Source organism: Clinocottus analis, unplaced genomic scaffold, assembly GCF_023055335.1.
Source record: "Clinocottus analis isolate CAN_PGR_092001 unplaced genomic scaffold, fCliAna1.0.p SCAF_3, whole genome shotgun sequence".
Taxonomy (NCBI): domain Eukaryota; kingdom Metazoa; phylum Chordata; class Actinopteri; order Perciformes; family Cottidae; genus Clinocottus; species Clinocottus analis.
In genome coordinates this window covers 4,907,363-4,929,106 of record NW_027176042.1, presented here as the reverse complement: position 1 = coordinate 4,929,106, position 21,744 = coordinate 4,907,363, and the positions used below count along the sequence as shown (strand labels likewise).

At 41.0% G+C, this 21,744-nt stretch overlaps 2 protein-coding genes and 1 gene segment (V, D, J or C); 2 read left to right on the top strand and 1 right to left on the bottom strand.

Moving 5' to 3' along the window:
• Positions 1–5,335, bottom strand: part of slc2a10 (solute carrier family 2 member 10) — a 5,563-nt gene extending 228 nt beyond the window's left edge. Inside the window, exons 1-5 of one of the 2 annotated variants that reach the window (XM_068594695.1) lie at positions 5,162–5,335; positions 3,401–3,483; positions 1,206–2,462; positions 870–992; positions 93–228 (exon numbers count right to left, since the gene is read on the bottom strand). In XM_068594695.1, coding sequence (XP_068450796.1) covers positions 93–228; positions 870–992; positions 1,206–2,462; positions 3,401–3,404 — 1,520 coding nt within the window. In that variant the 5' untranslated portion in view covers positions 3,405–3,483; positions 5,162–5,335. The remainder of the gene's footprint in view (positions 1–92; positions 229–869; positions 993–1,205; positions 2,463–3,400; positions 3,484–5,161) is intronic. The other variant, XM_068594696.1, reaches the window with a different exon arrangement.
• Positions 5,336–6,302: 967 nt separating this feature from the next.
• tp53rk (TP53 regulating kinase) lies at positions 6,303–8,733 on the top strand. The gene is made up of 2 exons (XM_068594626.1): positions 6,303–6,547; positions 7,256–8,733. The coding sequence occupies exons 1-2, from the start codon at positions 6,325–6,327 to the stop codon at positions 7,735–7,737; spliced, it is 705 nt and encodes a 234-aa protein (XP_068450727.1). The 5' UTR covers positions 6,303–6,324; the 3' UTR covers positions 7,738–8,733.
• Positions 8,734–11,856: 3,123 nt separating this feature from the next.
• On the top strand, positions 11,857–21,379 carry LOC137796040 (Ig gamma-2A chain C region, A allele-like). The segment is given in 7 exon segments: positions 11,857–11,872; positions 12,019–12,357; positions 14,398–14,730; positions 14,825–14,944; positions 17,474–17,577; positions 20,322–20,592; positions 21,042–21,379. Coding segments are annotated over 7 exon segments (1,521 nt in total).
• The last annotated feature ends 365 nt before the right edge of the window (positions 21,380–21,744 follow it).

Genomic DNA, 21,744 nt, shown 5'->3' with positions numbered 1-21,744 from the left:
CTGTAAGACAAGACCAAAGACACACATGATTCATGCAGCTGCACATGACTAGAGTACAGCATAATATAGATATAATATAATATAGAGCCTACTTGTTTAAACGCAGTTCCTTGTCTATCTCCTCCAGAGTCTTGCCTTTGGTCTCTGGTACCATGAAGTAGAAGAAAACCACAGCGACCACAGCAGTCATCCCATACAGGAGAAATATCCCAGACAAACCAATCGCATCTGTTGATGACAAGCATAGCTCACTCTTTGCTAGTCACAATCAGGGATCTAAGGATTGAGGATTCATGTTATTGTATAACCTTTCAGACTCTCTTAAATTCAGAGCTGGTCAGCTTTTTACAAAAATGTTATATTTATCAAAATTCTCATTACATCCTCATGGCAATCAATAAATCACATGCTCAGACAGAAAAAGAAAAGTCTGCCATCTGTGGCCGTCACATGGCTGTGATAAGCTTGTCCAATCATTACATTTGGCCCGAATATAATAAACACTGTCTGTCTGCCTCATTACACTTTATGTGTAATGAGGCACTGTGAGCTGGTAAGTTCGCCATAGCGTCTCCCTCAAAGTATCTGCTGCCTTTTCTGAACATAATAGGCTGAAATTAAGTTAGCAATACGATTCAGTGGGACCACTACATGCAAAACTTGTGGAGTTGCTCATGAAATGTACAGGTGTAATCACTGTTACATGAGGCTTTTAAAAAATTTTTTTTTTACCAGTTTCCAGTTGCTTGTATTTCTAATTTGCATACATCGACTGTTAATGTAATGGAACCGTCATTGCTTTTATTTTTTACACCTGCAATTTCCCCCACTGTGACAAGAGTGGGGGAAATTGGTGGATGGAAACTCACCGATAAAATCCAAGAAAGTGAATGTGACTAACAGGTTGGCAGCCCAGTTGAAGCAGTTGGTGAATGCGAAAGCCCTTCCTCTGATAGTAGCTGGAAATATTTCACTCAGGAGAAGCCAGGTCACTGGTCCAAGACAAAAAAAAAAGCTTAACTTTAGAGCTCTAATCAAACACACGACAGGCTCCATGTTGGATGTTATTTTTACAGCTACATCAGGCATCTTTGCACTATAGCAGATTGAAAATGAGCATTAATTTAGGCTTATATTTAATCAATCTTGCCTCGTGTAGCTTTAAATGCACAAAAAAAAGACACATTTTAAGATAATATACAAACTTGGTCCAAATCCAACGGAGTATGCACTGACAACAGCCATCATACACGCAAGAATGATCCAGTTCTCCACTGTGCCATGGATGCTCAAAGGAGGTGCCAGAGGATCGTCCGGTTGTTTCTGTCCAACTTCATCTTGCGTGTAGTTATTGAGGAGCCTTTGGCTCTCGAGTAAAGGCGCGTTAAAAACGGACCGATTACCAACAGTTAGGTGAGGCAGATCGGTTCTGTTGACGTTGAAGTCCTCAGAATCACAAGGCCTCTTGGCATTCATTGATGAATGTCCACTAAAGAGTCCAATAGTTATCAAACATAGCGCCATAACAGAGCAGCCACTGATGAGCAGAGGCCTTCGCCCCACTCGGTCCGAAAACACCATGGAGGTCAGAGTAGCGACCACTTTGACGAACCCCAAGCCCACAGACGCCAGCACCGCAGAGGCATTGTTCTGAAACCCCACCGAGTGAAAGATGGTGGAGGAGTACAGGAGGATATTCGGCTGGCCGGTGAACTGCTGAAAGAGCACCAGCCCGAGGCCGATGACGGTCCGAGTACTCATGTTGTCTTCGTGCTGGAAAAGGTACATGCTGTTGTACCGAACCTTCTTGCTTTCCATGCTCGAGTCGATTTTTGAGTCATCTGCTTCGACAGTATTCATCAGGTCGCTTTCAGTTTTAAAACAATAGTTTGTTCTTGAAGATTCCTTCGTGCTGGATGGGAGGAAACAGATCGAGACCAACTGAATCATAGTTGGCAGGATGGCTAATCCGAACATCCACTTCCACCCTCTTTTAGAGTCAGACAGGATGTAGTTCATGGCATAGGCTGCAAGGATGCCCACGGTAATCCCGGCTTCATACAGCGTTACCAAGAAGCCCCTGCGATCCGGGGTAACCATCTCTGACACAAAGATGCAGCAGGACATGGAGGAGATACACATGGCGAAACCCACCGTCATCCTGCCCACCACTAGTGCCGAGTAGGAGCTGATGAGGAGGATCAGGCTGCCGGTCAGGATCAAGACGTTGCTGAGTAGGATGGAGTTCCTGCGGCCCCGGTGGTCGATCAAGCAGCCGCCCACGATAGAGGCCAGCAGAGCTCCTATCAGCAGAGAGCTGACCAGAGCCTCCTGCTGGACACACGAGAGTCCGAACTCCACCTTGAGCTGCAGGAGAGCGCCTGAGATGATGCCCAACTCATAACCAAAAACCAGGCCGCCCTGAGTGGACACCATGCTGGCCAACAGGAGGATGGAGCTACCTAGCAAGAACGAGTACAGTCAGGGTTTACTCTTCACAAAAGATGTACATTTACACACACATAAATCATCTCTAGGATATCTTTCAAGTTCATGGGGTTTCCATCAGATTATATTGATTGAGTTGCTGTGAGAATGTCGAGGGCTGATTTTTAGTACCGCTGTGATAGGTCCGTGCTTTTACCCTGTCCCTTAGCACCGTAATGATTGGTATACCTTCATTGGCCCTATCTATGCAGTTGTATATTTTTTAGTCTATCAGTGTAACTGTGACTATGTAGCATCAAACTGGATTACTCAGGAATTAATGTTGCTGTTGGGATTAGAATAAATGCATTAGAACAGCATGAACACACCTGAAGCTGGAACCTTTTGTTCACACAGAACCAGCACAACAAGTCAAGTTGTTGCAGTCTGTATATTTCCGGTGTTTAACTTTTTTTTTGCTCTTCTAAAAGCTCAATTTTTGTGCAAAGTACATCCCATCTCAAGTTGTTTTGACCGTAGTTAGAGTACATAAACATTTGAGTTGGTTCAAGATGAAGGATAGTCATCCAACTGTTCTGCAGCTGCCTCACATTAACCTGAGAGTCTTTCATCTGGAGTGTCTATTGACAGAAATGCAAATGAGAGCTGCTGAATCTCAATAGCAATAAAAGAGTAGCCTGGGTTCCCTTCATATGAGAACAGCTCGTACTGCAGATACAGTCCACGTGTAAAAATGGGCTGCTCCATTTCACGTTTGAGTGGTTAAGTTGAATAGTTTGGGGATTTTGAATGACCCTTGATGGTCTAAATGTAGTTTTAAAGGTTTCAAATGTCAACTATCAGCAGCTGCCATGTTGTCGTAGGTCACACTGGTCAGCCCTAAAATGCATTTCATGCATCAGTGGGCATCGGGGTAGCAGTCCTTACTGCATCACTATGGAAAACCACTTACTCATAGCGTCCGTCCTGCTCCCTTCACATGTCAGTCAGACTGTGCAGCTCTGGGTCCATCTCTCGGAGGATGTCCTCTGTGAACTAAAAGCAAAAGTTATTATTATGATGATAAATAATAATAACACAGACAATCTCCAGGTCCTGCAGAGCCCTCCCGGTCTGGCACTCGCTTGGAGTCTTGTGTCCTGCTGCTCATAGGAAAAACAAGAAGAGCCTGTTGCAGCCCCGTCGCCATGACAACCCTCTTGTTGATCACCATGATTTCATTATAGTCCACTCGAGGTGGGCTCAGTTTGCTGGTTTAGTCTCATATTATAACATCACACATGAATCTGCACCACCCCTATGACTCAGACAGAGGAGGAAGCGTTGCTCCACACAGATGGACTGGAGACCAAACACACTCAGCGTTTATGGTTTTGGTTTGGTGCTGACTGAACTTACTTCATAATTTATGTTCAAAACAATATGTGGACAAATACAGGAAAAGTCCCCCACCAAGTGTCACTGTAAAGGTTCCTGTCAGGCATAAAGCATCACAGTTATTTTGTAGTTTAGATGAACCCGCCTCCACCTCAAGTAAGAGAAGAGAACTACTGCAATACCTCGTTTTCAACCAGTTGAGGACATTTATACCAAAATATGAATACAGTACAAATAGTTTGTTCTAAAACCGTATATTATATATTTATTTATTTTTGCGCAGTGGACAATCTTTCACAGGGAACACCTCTTATCTTGGAGTTTGAGGTATTACTGTGTCACTGCATATATATATATATATATATATATATATATATATAAATATATATAAATATATATATATATATATATATATATATATATATATATATATATATATATATATATATATATATATATATATATATATAAATGTGTTAACTAAAATGTGAAAACGCACTTTTCCCTGGAGGTGGCTAATCATGAGCAAGTAAACTGTCAGTGTGTAGCGGTTGAAAGAATTAAAAAAGAATAGTCACAGAGAACAATAGAATGTTTAATTCTGTATGGACGTATTAATTTGCTTGTGTTAGTGTGGACATGGCCTATTTATTTCAGAGTTATTGCAGAGTTAAGTTATTGCATTTAAACCATCCTTAGGTGCAGTGGGGGCGGACCAACCAGCTACCTAGTTACAGGACAACCACTCTATCCCTACAAATGAGCTTTTTCTGTAAATTCATAAATACAACAAACTATCGTTTTTGTGTATATAATATGACAATATATTCAACTTTCTAAGCTGTGATATCAAATAACTTTTATTCAAATTTTATTCGGTGGAAAATAGGGCGGACTGGCTTTTTGGACAAATGTTGCAGACTCCTGTTCTAAAACGTCAAAAATAAGAACCGGAATCCACCGACAACACTTAAACACATATTCGTCTTAAGCTTATATCTTTAAGTTTCAGGAAGTATAAAAAAATACACTTTAAAGAATTCAAAGCAAAATCACGTAGCAGAATGTACCGTCCAGCTTATTCATAATTCACCACTGCAGCGTTTTAATGTTGTGTCAGGTCAACACAACATTACACATGATCCAGGCTGACATTTTTCCGTGTGGAAATTATTATTTCTGCGAAGTCTTCTACAAGTAGTGCAGTATGAAGTTATGGAGGAAAAGTTTATAGTGGCATTCAATGGAAATACTAATTGATAAACAAGTAAATATATTTTACATTCCACCATTGGGTCTTTCTCGCCACTTTCAACAGAATAAATAAAGTAGTTACCAGAGTCCTTACAGGCGATGATGTTCCTGTTGTGTACCCTCGACCCGTTATCAGGACTGGGAGCAGAACAACGGGACAGACAGATGAACCGCCTTGTGCTGCTGGTTATGAGCTCCTGTCGCCGTCCACTCCCGGGTGTGAGACCAGGACTCTCCGTAAGCAGCAAAGTACAGCGGGAAGTGATGCTCCAGGAGGAGAAAACCCGGCTGTCCCTTCAGGAAATGTGAGCTACGTGGCAGCGGTGTCAAGTTACAGGAGGAGAAAGTTGACGGCGAAGTTTTGACGCCAGAGGTCGACTTCTGTCACCGTGTTCCCGGAGAGGAGCTGAGCATACTGAAAGCTGAAGGCTGGTCTAAGTCAAAAACAAACATGCTCGGATCTGGACACGGCCCTTCAATTGGGCATATCTTTGACCCAGACTTTGTCTTGTTAAAAAAAGGGGTATTTTTAAACATAATTGTTGTAATATATGAATTTATGTATTATATGTATTTGGGGTTTGACTATTTATAAAAAGCAGGTACTTCTTGTGTTCAGTTTTTGTGAGAGTAGGTGTGTATGTGGAATATAGGCTAACTCGTTTAAATGTGAAATGTTAACTGTTATATCGGTGTTATTGTATCAAACCCCTGTACCACCTCATAAGACATGGATACAGCTAACCTGTTCATTACAACAGCACTGCAATGCATGTTAACATCAGTCTGTTAAAGCGTTCCTTCCATCCAATATGAATCATATAATATAATGATATAATATATTCTATAATAATTAGAAAACACCTTTTAGTATAACGCAGTATAATTCAACAGAAGCGGAAACTACAGCTGTCGAAATGAACAACTTCCTAAACATGAAATCGCTAATTTGTACAACATTCAATGAAATGTCATTGAATGTTTATTTTGGTATATAAAGTAAGCTGTCAAGTGTACATAGACGTGGTAGGAGCAGGTTACAAAGAGATGGTTCCGGTAAGAAGTAGTAAAACTTGTGAAACCTTTCTTTTTCGCTTGGCCAGGTCAATGGGCTATCTCCCTCTGTGTTAGTGTGTGTTTCACTGGTGGCCGCTAGGTGGCAGCCTGTAGAAACTGAGCAGAAGAAGCAGGAGGACAGAAGACAGAAAAGAAGAAGGCAGAAAAAGAAGAAGAGCGGAAGTAAACATGGCCCAGGAAAAAAACATGGCGGTCCCAGACTTCCTTAGTAAATCAGAGCTTTTAAAACAAGGAGCAGAAGCTCGGGTGTACCGGGTAGAGTTCCTGGGGAAGCCGACTATTGTGAAAGAAAGGTTTAAGAAACGCTACAGACACTCGGTGCTGGACGAAAAGCTGACACACAGGAGGACGGTTCAGGAGGTCCGCTCCATACTGCGCTGCCGGAGAGCAGGCAAGTTCAACAGCAGCCAACTCTGCTATCTATCAGATATGAGGTCTGGGTTGCTTTGACGATGAGCAGCTTCGTTATCAAATGAAAAAGCTTAAAGAAAAGAAGCGAAGTGAAATGAACTTCTACTCAACCAGCCGGTGCTACAACAACATATTGTTCTGTTACACGAAAGGCTGATGGGTTGACTATGAAGCAAGTTGACTAAGAAGCAAGTTGCAAGTCAGAGAAAACAAAGCGTGGCAAGAGGAAATATAATCAAGCAATCAATCTTTTGTCCTTGAAGAAGCCTTTCGAACTGCGGGGTCAGAGGGGAGTGTTCAGTTATGGAGCAATTTTTCTGTGTCAACGTGATACGTTGCCGCTAAGTGCGGCTCCATTCGTATTCATACCATTTGTAAGCCACAGTTCTGTGCAGCTTCGGATCACATTATAAGTCAGCCCACTCCTTCAGTCCAATCAAATCAAGTAACTATAGCATTTGTTTTAAAAGATGTACATCTTCAGTACATTGGCCTTGGGCATGAGAGTCAGGGAGAGGAGAGGAGTTAGGAAGTATTTAGAGGAACATTGACACATTGTTTTTTTTTCTTTTCATGAGCTTTCTTGCTCTCGAATATTATCATGCTCATCATGTGATACCAGAAAATTCAGATTGTTGTATATTCATTGCCCAACATACAACTATCATTCAACTTGTCTCATCCTCAGGCGTATCTGCTCCTGTAGTCTACTTTGTGGACTATACACACCACTGTATTTTCTTGGAGGAAATCACGGGTTCCTCGACGGTGCGTGATCACATTGCCTCCACTTGGCAGTCTGATTGTAGCAAGCATCTGGGGTGGCTTGCTGAGAGGATGGGCCAGATCTTGGCCAAAATGCATGACGAGGACGTAGTCCACGGGGACTTGACCACCTCCAACATGCTGCTGAGACGCGGAGTGGAGGACAGGGAGTCTGTGCTGTTCCTCATCGACTTCGGTCTGAGCTACATCTCTGCCCTGCCGGAGGATAAGGGGGTGGACTTGTACGTGCTCGAGAAGGCCTTCCTCAGCACCCACCCGAACACAGAGGCTATGTTTGAAAGGCTGCTGAAGAGCTACGCAGCCGCGTCAAAGAAGTCCTCTCCGGTCATTAAAAAGCTGGAGGAAATCCGATTGAGAGGGAGGAAGAGGTCGATGGTGGGATGATGATCCGTGCTGTGTTCAGGGACAAGCTCCTCTGGAAATTCTGATTCTGAAATGACGTTATAATAAAAAAGTTATTTTGAAAAAAAAAATGTAATAAATCTTTTATCTTCTCATGGAAGGCCGATATAATAAAAAGATAGACTTTGTAAAATCGTTATAATATTTGTAAAAGTGATTGATTGTTATTGCCATGGAAATGTTAAAATGATCATACTATATATCATACCAAAATAATGTAATCAGATTGTCATAAAGAATCTGCAGAGGGGAGCCTCTGCAGATTCCCTCCCTTAACAGTGGGCTGATGTCTGAATGTTTGGTCTTTATGTTTCTAGTTAATTGTTGAACGATCTTAACGGTTTTATCATCCAAAAATCTTCACCAATGATTTAAACATAGAAAAATATTGTCGTTATTATGCTGTGTTTTCACTAGTCCAGCCCACTTGAGATCATAATTGGCAGCATGTGGCCCATTAACTAAAATGAGTTTGACCCCCTGGTCCTACACCTGTTCAGTTAACATGACCCTATCAAATAGCATCGGCACGTTTCATCTGCTAAGTCGTACAAGGCGGCAGTTACTCCTACATCTAACCGATGTAGCCTCCTTTTTTGGAAGTTTTTGAAGCTGTATCTACAAACTATTAAGTGTGTGGCAAAGGTCAGATTAGTAAATCACTGTCTACTGTCTGCTGTATATATACCGAGATAACCGTGCACTTCAGAGTCCGAGAAGGATCTCGTACTCTGTCCCTGAGATTGAACCACTCTATTTGATTTCTCAAATAGAGACTTTCTTACGCCGTGAGTAAACTGAGTCTTTTACTGCAGGGCTTACCTCCAAGAAATAAAGGATTCGGGGCACGGTGTTATAAACTTATAACATTTTAAACATATATTACTTTTTGACTGTCTTTTAAATCTTGTGGGTTAAACTGCGGAGAAAGAAAGTTGCAGTAAAAGTATTGTATGTATAATAACTCTTGTTGAAATAAATCTTATATACTCTGGAATAAGAGTCTAGTTATCTACTTAATGGAGACCCCCGTTGAATGGAATGAGATGTCTTCCAGGTTGTCGAGATACAGAGGTAAACTAAAATCGTGCCGGGGCCCTTGACCAGGGAATGCAATCCAGCAGGACTCCTGCCCCGTCCAGATCCAGACTGATACTTAAAGACCCATGTTCAATTAACATTAACACATCTCAAATGAGATCAACACAAGGTTTTGTTTTGATCAGAAACTTGTCTATATATATATATATATATATACATATATATATATATATATATATATATATATATATATATATATATACATATATATATATATATATATATATATATATATATATATATATATATATATATATATATATATATATATTGTAACGTCCACAGTAACAACTCGCAGACGTTGGTCCTCTTAAGCAGGTTTATTGCACCAATATTCACATTCATGTATTCATGTAACAGGGCTCTTTGCTAACAAGCTCACGTAGCACCCCCACACTCTTGTACAACAACACACAACGTGAAAGTGAAAGAAGCATCGCAGTAATGCGTTCATGGCGTTTATCTTATTTCTTTATTTTTCATGTTTGCTTGACCTCACGCGGTCAGGACTGGGAGAGCCCTGAGACGCCAGGTCTGAACTACGCCGTATGGGAGAGATTTAAAGCGATAAGCTCCTACCAATGCAACAAAAAAAAAACCATGCAAAAAAACCCAAACATGCAGTTAACTCATGATCAAATAGTTAACGCATGATCAAATAGTTAACGCCGTTAAAGGATTGCCAGATTAATCTCGCGTTAACGCGTTATCGTGCCCAGCCCTAATATATATATATATATATATATATATATATATATATATATATATATATATATATATATATATATATATATATATATATATATATATTCACATCTCATTTGCTCCCATGTGCTACTGGGAGCAAATAATGAGTCCCATTAACAGTAGTTCTGCAGGGTACAAAGGTAAGTTGTCAGCCCAGGTCAGAGTCCAGGAAGAGGTGCGTTTGAACAAAAAGTAGCGAGCAATCAGGTGAATGTTTACCTTCCCAGCCCCACGCTATGTGACACAAGCATGTGACGCTCAGTCCAGGGAATCTCTTTGAAGTCTTTGAACACGTACTGACTGAACCAGTGCACCAAAGTTTGCTTCCGTAGTGCTGATGACAGGACATCTCAATCCACATGGAGCACCTCCGGATCATACAAATTATGATTAAAGTCATAGTTATCGTTTTGCTCTGTAGAGGTAAGTGATTCAAGATATAAGATTCAAGATATTTTTACTGTCATGTGCACAGATAAAAGAAAGAAAGCTTATTTCACTGGGTTCTCCTACCATAAAGAATTACAAAGGTATAAAAACAAATAAATTAAGGCACAAAATATAAATGATAATAGTATTCCTCAGTGTATAAAGTGCACTATGCACTAAAATGTCCAAGTATAGTCTGAATGCTGAGATGTGTGGCCGAGGCAAAGCCCTGTAGGCTCCATTTACGTTCCACGGTGATATTGTACCTTGTCGGAAAGTTCACGTGTTGATTGTATTTTGGGAGGACACTCTTGAGGTTGTGATGGTTGAAATTGCCGGCTACAGCTAACACAGCGTCTGGGTCTCAAGTCTCTTGTTTACTTATTTTTTTCCTGCATTGTTTAATTGTTCGAGCGTGAAGTTGTAAAGGAAAGCTCAGAGTTTGTGATTTGCACAATTTATTATATTGTTTTTTCCAACTTTGTCTCCACTCTCGGGCACTCAAGTAATTTAATTTAATCAAATGTATTTTATATCGCCCAAAATCACAAATTTGCCTCAGAGGGCTTTGCAACCTGTACAAACACAACATCCTCTGTCCCGGAACCTCACATCGGCACAGGAGAAACCTCCCAAAAAAAAACCTTTAACGGGGAGAAAAAGGAAAGAAATCTTAGGGAGAGCAACAGAGGAAGACTCCTCTTTCAGGATGGACAAAAGTACAATATATATCATGTGTACAGAATTAACCACATAACAGAGTTATTACACATTCAATGCACATTACATAAATTATTAATCCAATGAGAAAGGTAAGCGGAATGGTGATGGAAAAAAATGTGACTACGAACAGCAGCATTTGATATTGAAAATAGTAATAATAATAATAATAATAATAATAATAATAATAATAATAAAAGCAGTAATGATATTGGTCATAGTAACAGTGATGTAACTACTACTAATCATGATAATGGCAGGTGTCAGGCAGGACCAGGGTCTTGATCTAACCATGATCCATGCAAACCTGTGAGGAGAGAAAACATAAAACTCCTGAGAAGAAGCAAAGTTAGTGATGGCATTCATGGTGCATTAAGTCATACTGATTGAGAAGAGGAGAGGACGTCTAGGCCTATAACATATATTGGGGCAATTCTGAGCAAGCTCTAACTATGAACTGGAGCCAATCCTAACTATCAGTGTTGGGTCGTCGGGGCCTTCTCAGCCTTCTCTGAAGACCTAAATAGAATCACAAAGTTATAGCTATTTTATAATTAAAAATAAAAAAATAATAATGTATAATTTAAAGTTATTTTATAATGTATTTGTTTTTCACAAATACAATACATGGATTATAATTATTTTTGCATATTAGCTTCTTCTCTCATTGCACAGCTGAGCCTTCATCTGTTCCTCTGCTCCTTCAGGCCTCTTGTATGGCTTCTTGGTACCTGTTTAACAGCATTTTTTTTATCCAATCACATTTCCTCTGTCTTCCTTAGCCTGGTTACAATACATGAAAAGGCCCTCGACGTGTGATTATTCACAGGGCCCGTGTGACCATTAACATGCGCTGTGATGGTCAGTGTAGCTATCTCAAACCTAGAAGCTAGAATATCAGGATTTACTGATGACCCCTTTCCACATGTTATGTGTGTCTGATGAGCAAAATGCTGAGTATGTTACTGTTTTATACATTTGCAGTCATATTTGCTGTTGCTGTGGGTGCACCTGGTGTTGCTGGTGTGGCTCTACCTGCAGCCTCTACGGGGCCTCTCTCCACTCAATGTACACTGTGGTCATTGAAGGTCTAGGTTTAAAACCATGGCCTGCCACTGCTGTACACATACAACATCCTGAGCCAGCCCTTACTATGAACCAGTCAGTCCTAACTATTCACCTGAGGCAGTCCTAACTATAAACCTGAGCCAGCCCTAACTACAAACCTGAGCCAGACCTAACTATTAATGTGTATATGTTTTTCAGGTTCCTCAACCGACACAACAAGGAGGATAAGTGTCTTGGTGGATACAGAGGTGACTCTCAGCTGCCTTTTCGACAAACAGCCCAAGCTGGCAGAGTGGAGCGCTCTCACTATCGAGTGGAACGTGGTGGATAAGCATGCTGAGAAGAGGGTTGTGTACACTTTCGAGGACGGCAGGGCGCACGTGAACAGAGATGGCTCTGTAGTGGGCAGAATGGAGTTGCTAGAGGGCGATGCGTCTCTGCAGCTCCGTAACGTGACCGTTGGGGATGGAGGCCTGTACACCTGCAGAATCATCACACCTGTGGTCTACACGGAGACCACTTTGCTGGAAGTGCTGGGTATTCCTCTGTCTGTTTTTATCGCTTCTCATCTGTGTCACATATCCAGCTGAACTTGTGCTAATGATTTGGAAACACTGTCAGTTGTTTGATTAGAAGTTTTCTTAACCAGCCAGGAAAATACAAAATATATATCATAGAAATCTTATGTATCACTGAGAATGGTTAAACAAAACTCATACTCTTTTCAATAGCACAAGACTTCCAATTTTCCTCCTAATGTCTAAGAACCCTGGCACTCATTGTAGATCAGATTCTATTTTCTTTTTTTCCAAATCGATGACTGTAAGGAGTAGTTCCAGGGCTCTCAAGTGTCACGCATTGTGCGAGACTGTCACGCACTTTGGTCTTAAGTCACGCCCTCCCGCCACACATCGTATTTTTTCACGCTGAAAAATAACTCCAGGCTATTTAATGCTGCCCTCACCACGTCTCCCCCCCCCCCCCTCCCCGTGAGGTACCACTCACCAGCCAATCAAAAAAAAGAAATTGGCTACACGGATAGCCAATCAGAAAAACATATCTGTTGTATCCGGGTAAGAGGTAATGACAGGCGGGACTGGAGCCGTCCCGCGGCGCGTATTTGTCGTCGTCTTCGTCGTCATTCCTTCCCTCTGATGCTTTCAAAGTTTTTGCATTGTCAGTCTTATGCTAAGCCCAACTAACCGACTGTTGGCTGTGGCTTCATATGTGGTGTAAAGGACATTGTGAAAAACAATATGTACAATTATCACTATAAAGTTGTGAAGGTAAACACACAAGCAAACTGTTGCTTGTAGTTCTGTCTCTAAATGCCCATTGACCTTTTAGCTCCTGTGCTGGTCTCCACCAAACCTCTGGCACTTTAGCTCATTTGGTTTTGTTGTCAGTTATGTCTACCAGGGAGGCTGGCAAGTGTCATCTCACTCACACAGTGCAGCAGAAGTGTTCTACGCTGTGAGATTTGTTATATTTTGCGAATTAGAGAACCTCATTTGCACACATTTTTGTTTTGTTTCTTAAATCCCATACAGTTTAAAGAGTGTGCCCCCTAGCGTTTTTGGCAAAGAAATGCCTCTAACAGATGGATAGAAACAACACAACAGAGAGAACTTTCTGTTTTTTATGCCCAATCTAGACTAGTCTAGTGTGGAACATTTGATGGCTTATTTAGCTAGCAGTAGAAGCATCATGATAGCTGTGTAACAAATATAGTGCAATGCATTGTGGTGGTTAACAAAATTATATCACAAAGCTGGATAACTATGCTGTCAAACCTTTGATTTAGGTCATTAATTAGAACTGTACAGTGGTCTTTCGTTTATCGCGGGAGATACGTTCCAAAAACAACCCGCGATAGACAAAATCCGCGAAGTACTGAGCTTTATTTTGTACCATTATTATACATGTTTTAAGGCCGTAAAACCCCTAACCACACACTTTTATACACTTTTCTCAGACAGGCATTAACATTTTCTCACATTTCTCTCATTTAAACACTCTCAAAGTTTCGCGGATTTAAAAAAATAAGCCTGAAGATGTTTAACAAATTTCATTTTAATGATCAATCTACGAGGTCCTCTGACCGTGCCTCTTTGTCCGGAGGCCGCTCCGATTACTTTTTATCCGAACGTATTCTGTCCTGTACAGGAGACACTGCACGGAGGAGACTGATTGACAAGAGTGTACAGTACAGTCCCTTAGCTAATGAGGGCACAGAACACAATGCACGTTCATACTGTACGCTGTAAAAAAAAAAGTAACAAAAAAAAAAATCCGCGAAACAGCGAGTTCACGAAAGGCGAACTTATAGCGAGGGATGACTTATTACATTAATCAATCAGTCATTTACTTGCTAATTCCCTAGGAAGTCTTTTTGTGTTACAGTGCAAACAATGGGTACAAAGTTAGCCGTTGAGGCAAAGAAATCAGAAATCACAAAGGGTTTCTTAGGAACGAAGAGACTTCCGGTTGACTTGCATAATGATGAGGAATCGAGGTGTGACACTCTACCAAAAAACCTGCAATCTTTAGTGTCTTGTTTTTTAACCTCTCCCTTAGGTCGGCCTTCGGTGTTGCTCCCGGAAACGGCGGCAGTTACGGAGGGTGAGGAGAAGATGATACAGTGTGAAATTGCAGGTTTCTATCCAGAGAAACTGACGGTGACATGGTACGTCCAAAATGGCTCCCACGCCATCCACGCAGGTGCCAGCCTCCTCTTCCGCGTCTGCACCGAAATGTCCACTCGCAATCCCGATGGCACCTACAGTATCCGCAGTGGCATCACACTGCACTCCTCGGTTGTGAAGGATGGAGAAATGCGCATCATCTGCCAAGTGGAGCACCAGACCTTCAGCTGGCCGTACAACAGATCTGTTACGCTGACTGTTCAAAGTGGGATTCCATTCTATTTGTCATTCTCTAAACTCTGAATTAAAGTCATTATCCTGTATGTAATCTGTCTCTCTCAAATCCGTTTTCTCTGCAGCTTCAATACAGCCCCTTTACAGTGCTGTCACACTGATAGCTGTCACCAGTGTCATCAGTCTGCTTCTGGTCACTTCTGTCATTGGAGGCGCTCTACTTCTCTACACCTTTTTTTGTCAAGGTATGTCAGTAATGGGAACAAAGTGCATTTTGGTTTTTACGTCAGTCCGAAGGACCCTATAGAAACTGTAAGGGGTATTAATTATTATGCCGCTTTTTATTTTTATACATCGGACTAGTTTGGGGGACTTGTCTAACTCCAAAACTCACCAAATTTGTCAGGCTTGGTGAAAATAGTCATCTGATTTAGGCGCAAAAAACAGTGCCAAAAAATGGCTCTCTAGCACCCCCTATAAGTTGGACTGGCGACGCCCCTCGCCCAGATTGTCTGATTTACTTGAAAAAATTCACACATGTCCAGTTCCACCTGCCATAGTCATAGCGCCACCTGCAGCTTTAATTCATTCATATATATATATATATATATATATATATATATATATATATATATATATATATATATATATATATATATATAATATTATCAAAAATGCGTTGAAAGATTTCTCATTGATCTATATCTCATCGATATATATATATATATACACTACCGTTCAAAAGTTTGGGGTCACATTGAAATGTCCTTATTTTTGAAGGAAAAGCACTGTACTTTTCAATGAAGATAACTTTAAACTAGTCTTAACTTTAAAGAAATACACTCTATACATTGTTAATGTGGTAAATGACTATTCTAGCTGCAAATGTCTGGTTTTTGGTGCAATATCTACATAGGTGTATTGAGGCCCATTTCCAGCAACTATCACTCTAGTGTTCTAATGGTACAATGTGTTTGCTCATTGGCTCAGAAGGCTAAATAATGATTAGAAAACCCTCGTGCAATCATGTTCACACATCTAAAAACAGTTTAGCTCCTTACAGAAGCTACAAAACTGACCTTCCTTTGAGCAGATTGAATTTCTGGAGCATCACATTTGTGGGGTCAATTAAACGCTCAAAATGGCCAGAAAAAGAGAACTTTCATCTGAAACTCGACAGTCTATTCTTGTTCTTAGAAATGAAGGCTATTCCTTGCGAGAAATTGCTAAGAAATTGAAGATTTCCTACAACGGTGTGTACTACTCCCTTCAGAGGACAGCACAAACAGGCTCTAACCAGAGTAGAAAAAGAAGTGGGAGGCCGCGTTGCACAACTAAGCAAGAAGATAAGCACATTAGAGTCTCTAGTTTGAGAAACAGACGCCTCTCAGGTCCCCAACTGGCATCTTCATTAAATAGTACCCGCAAAACACCAGTGTCAACATCTACAGTGAAGAGGCGGCTGCGGGATGTTGGGCTTCAGGGCAGAGTGGCAAAGAAAAAGCCATATCTGAGACTGGCCAATAAAAGAAAAAGATTAAGATGCATAAGAACACAGACATTGGACAGAGGAAGACTGGAAAAAAGTGTTGTGGACGGATGAATCCAAGTTTGAGGTGTTTGGATCACAAAGAAGAACGTTTGTGAGATGCAGAACAAATGAAAAGATGCTGGAAGAATGCCTGACGCCATCTGTTAAGCATGGTGGAGGTAATGTGATGGTCTGGGGTTGCTTTGGTGCTGGTAAGGTGGGAGATTTGTACAGGGTAAAAGGGATTCTGAATAAGGAAGGCTATCACTCCATTTTGCAACGCCATGCCATACCCAGTGGACAGCGCTTGATTGGAGCCAATTTCATCCTACAACAGGACAATGACCCTAAACACACCTCCAAATTGTGCAAGAACTATTTAGAGCAGCAGCAGGCAGCTGGTATTCTATCGGTAATGGAGTGGCCAGAGCAGTCACCAGATCTGAACCCCATTGAGCTGTTGTGGGAGCAGCTTGACCGTATGGTACGCAAGAAGTGCCCATCCAACCAATCCAACTTGTGGGAGCTGCTTCTAGAAGCGTGGGGTGCAATTTCTCCAGATTACCTCAACAAATTAACAGCTAGAATGCCAAAGGTGCTGCAATGCTGTAATTGCTGCAAATGGAGGATTCTTTGACAAAAGCAAAGTTTGATGTAAAAACAATCTTATTTCAAATACAAATCATTATTTCTAACCTTGTCAATGTCTTGACTCTATTTTCTATTCATTTCACAACGTATGGTGGTGAATAAGTGTGACTTTTCATGGAAAACACAAAATTATTTGGGTGACCCCAAACTTTTGAACGGTAGTGTATATATACACATGTATACACATATACATATACACATATATATATAGACTTGGTTACACATTATACACAAACAGTCTCTGGGTGAATTTATTGTGTTTAATTCAAGCCAAGGAAGAACTCATTACATTTTGGAGCACATCCTATTGAGGTGGCTGACAAACATCATTTTAAACATTATTTTTCACTGTCGTTGCGAGTTAGGGCATGGCCTTGGAGGGCTGCGAAGGAAAATTCTTCTAATTTGTTCCTCATTAACTAAACTCCAAACTTAACAAAGTTGGGTTAAGGTCTGTGGTCTGTGAAGGCCTTGAATTTGTCATAATATTTGTATCGATCAAGTTTGAATCATCATAATGAAGAATGAAAAAAACAACAGCAACATGTGCAACAACATGCATAACAACATGCATTTCTATCTCTCTCCACAGCTCCACCAAGTGTTTCTGAAATCAGCCAGCCCAGTATTGCATATGCTCAGGTGCCGATCGCCCTCAAATGCACCATCCGAGGGGCCAGACACCGGGAGGTCAAGGTCAAGTGGTTTAAATTAAGAAGCACAGCCGACTCAATATTCGAGTCCCAATCTGTTTCTCTGTTGGTCAATGAGGATCTGAGCGCACGGGCTTGTCTCCAGTCGGACGGCACACGCCACACATCTGTCCTAACTGTGTGTCTGACCGTCGATGAAGACCGGACTGAATACCAGTGTGTGGTGCTGTGCAGGGGCAAGAGCTTCAGCAGAAAGACCACAGTCTGCGTACAAGGTGGGAAACTATAACGCCAGGAGTATACTGCATTCACATCACTCTATTATGTTTACCGAAACAATCAGGAGAGATCACTTGATGTTGAACTGTTCAATAATACGGTGTAGCCATCGTGTCATATTTGACCCTCTGACCTTTTGTCTACTTTAATTTAATAATGTATTAATCCCACAGTGGGGAAACTATTCTCTGCATTTTACTCATGCTTAGTAATTAAGGAGCAGTGAGATGTTGTAAAGCAATGGGGCTTCAGTGTCTTGCTCAAGGACACTTCAACATGCAAACTATGTGGAGAATGGGGATGAACCGCTACCTTGTGGTTTCAGAACGACCACTCGTACTGATAACGACATGATAACGTCACAAAGTACAAGAGTACAAGCATATAAAACGTCATTTATATATCTTTTCTGCTGTTGTGTCTCTCTCAAAATAAAATATAAATCTCAGCTCAACATTGAGCATGAATTGAGAGCGGCCGTATCAAGTCAACAACGCTGATTTAAAAAGATCTGTAGAGGAAAGCGACTCACAGCAACCACAAATATTCTGTTTTGCACAGGTTGAACGTTATTGTTATTATCTTGAAAAGATATTTAGTACAAAACAGGTTATTTGCAGCAACAATAGGTAATTTCTTTGTAAACTACTATAATTATTATTATAATATATATTGATTTTAATGACCCTACGGCCTTTCTATAGTACAACCCTCACAACAAACTTTACATTTTTAGCTTTACATAAACGTTGCAGAGTGTCTACTAAACCATCTGTTAAACCTCAGAATGTGAACGTCAGCGTCAGTGGATCTGTGAATCCAGACAGTGAGAACGTCGCGCACGTTCTCTTTCGGACGTTTTACTTTCGTGGGCGTTTACATGTGCGGCCGTTCATGCGCGTGCACACGTGTGCACTTGCGCACACGTGTGCACTTGCGCACCGTTTCCGTGCACGGCCGTTTACGTGCCTGCAGCCTGCAGATGCACACAGACCAAAAAGATGCAGATTTTAGACAGATTTGCAGATTTTAGACAGATTTGCTCTCACATTCAGTTGGATTGGATTTCAGTTGGATTTCAGTTTTGAGCTATAAATTATGCCCAAAGAGTATACGATATGGAGTAAAGGGCAATTATTATTGTATAATTTATTGTATAATTTGTATGACGTCACCCGTTCTGAGATGCCCAATACACACCAATGATGAAGGCAGAAAAGGTGCGGAAAAAACATAAAGCGAAAACGCCGACAGTTAAAAAACTATAAAAGATATTTTTAAAAAGTTGAGTGATTATTGAGTAATAGCTGAACGTTTTGTCAACATTTTAAACGTGAAATGGTGTCTCTGGTTGAAAGCATGACAAAGCCTTTACCTTTTGAAGTTAAAGAAGTTTAAAGCGGATTTGAAGATGTTCTTCATTGAAAACCATTCATTTTAGATTTGTTAAAAAGCTGAATAATTTGCATAATATTTGAAAAAATAAAAAAATGGAAAAGCGTAGAATAATAGCTGAAGGTTTTGTCAACATTTGAAATTTGAAATGGTGTCTCTAGCTGAACGTATGAAGAACCTGTAAACGTTTGAAGTTGAAGATGATTTGAAGATCTCCCCATTGGGTCCCATTATAAAAAAAATCATTAAAAAACTTAATAATTCAAAAATTTGAAAAGTCAGATATATGAAAGGTCATAGCCATCGTGTCCTTAAGTAGCTGAATATTTGAATAATTGAACATTTTTCTGTAGCTGAAAATATGAAGGAGTTTAAGAGGTCCAAAATACAGATCGAAGAAATAGAAGAATAAAAAGTTTATTAAAGATTTGAAGAACAATAGTTGGAATGCTGAAGCATTCCAACTAACAAGTAACAATCAATACAATTAGAATATGTGGAGGTGTCCATGTTCAGTTCCTTTTATAGTGTCCAATGTTAATGTGGGCCCCACACATGCAGCGGTGACGATCACCGACACTATACAAACAAGTACCACTTGCAAAAAAGTGCAAAGGCTGCGATCCACTCTGTGATCCAGTCTCCATACCATTTGTGCATACAGTCTATGCATACAGGCCGGACATGTGGTGTTCAATGTACCGCACCAAAAGCTCTCGTAAATAAATAATTTCTTGTCAGCAGAATTGATAACGCTCGTACAGGAAGTCATCACAATGAGAGAACGGATTTTGGCGATCGCAAACAACTCTGTCCCATTATCTTTTTTTATTTTATTTATCTGGGAAGAACATGGCTGTATTTTCTGCATTGTTATAATCTCCTGCAGTGAAGGACCCTTTTATTATTTAATACAGCTGTCTCTGCCTCCTCTTTCCCCCCGCCCCTTCCCCTCCCCTCTTCCCTCCACACACACACACACACACACACACACGCATGCACACACACACACACACGCACACACACACACACACACACACCCACACACACACACACACACACACAGTGGAGCCATCTTTCCTCCAGATCTCCAGCATCCCCCAAATCCCCAAGGTTGAGTGGCTGCTGGTCCTCTGCTGTCGGGTTGAGAACTTCTACCCCCGGCACATCGACCTGGAGTGGTCCAGGAGTGATGGGGAGCAGGTCCGCACCAGCACGCACTTTGGACCTTTCTCCGACCACAGCCGCCTCTACAGCGTCTGGAGTGAGATTCATCTGCACATGGCCAGAGAGGACGAGAGAGCTGTCTACAACTGCCGGGTTTACCACTCCAGCTTCCCTGCTCCGGGATACAGAGACGTCCTGTACCACATCAACACTCAAGGTAGCCACACCAAATGTGGAAAGAAAAAGATAGGACAACATGTTTTGCTTTATTTATTATTTTCTTGAATTTTTTTTTTCTGGCCACTCTATCTCTTTGTTGCCTCTCTAGTTAGGTTCGGTTTTCTCTTAGCAGGTTTGTTGTGGTAGATGCATGATGGATTTAATGGTGCTCCGTTAGATCATGTGTGACACTTGATCAATTGATTACACTCAGTTGGAATTTATTTAATCTAATCATGCAACTTCTGAAGGTAATTGGTGGCTCCAGATCTTATTGAGGGCCTTCATAACAAAGGAGTTGAAAACGCATGCACCATTTTTCACCTTTGTATTTCATTTAAAAAAATAAAATAACTAAAAAAGAAATTTTATATCCTTGGAGTATAAATACTGTTGCAAGGCACTGTAAATCGAATGTGACGTCTTTGTTTCATGTATGTTGACCAGGAACTGCTCCTAATGTGATGTTCATCGACTGCGAGCCGTTGTATCCTATGTTGAATGAGGAGTGTACGCTGCATCTATGCATCAGAGACTTCTGTCCCAAAGACGTGAAAGTGACTTGGACTAAAGATGGAGAGACGGTTCACTCTGGCGTCTTCAACACTCCCCCAAGCTTGAACATCAACGGCCTCTACTCCATGTTCAGTTTTCTCAAACTCACCCCCAAGGATTGGGGCTCTGAGTTTAGGTGCCGTGTGGTCCACAGCGCCCAAATGGAGCCTGAAGAGAGGCTCTTCACACTGCCTGCAGCCCACAGCCTGTGTCTAAGGGACGGCTGCTAATGTTCTCACCTGGAAACTTTTGTATTTCATGCTACGGTGGTTAAATCTGTAGATCAGTAGAGATATAGCAGAGTTTGTCTGTCGGAAACTTACATTTAAATTACCTGTTCTAAATTGAATTGAATTTTTTTTATGGTTAAAAGTTATATCTATTTTATAATTTAATTGTTTTTCACAAAAACAGTAATTGTTTTTTCTCTATTAGCTTATTTTCTCATTGCACAAGTTCATGTCTTGTCTGTTCCTCAGCTCAGGCCTGCAGCATGTGTTACACAGTTGAAGAAAGTAAAACTCTCAACAGTGTGCTGGGAAAGGTTGTCTTCATTTATTCACACTTTACACGTATTACAGCTCACTTCACAAGC

Coding starts and splice junctions, on each gene's coding strand:
- tp53rk (XM_068594626.1), top strand. CDS start 6,325: ATGGCCCAGGAAAAAAACATGGCGGTCCCAGACTTCCTTAGTAAATCA. Junction 6,548..7,255: donor ACTGCGCTGCCGGAGAGCAG/GCAAGTTCAACA, acceptor TCTCATCCTCAG/GCGTATCTGCTCCTGTAGTC.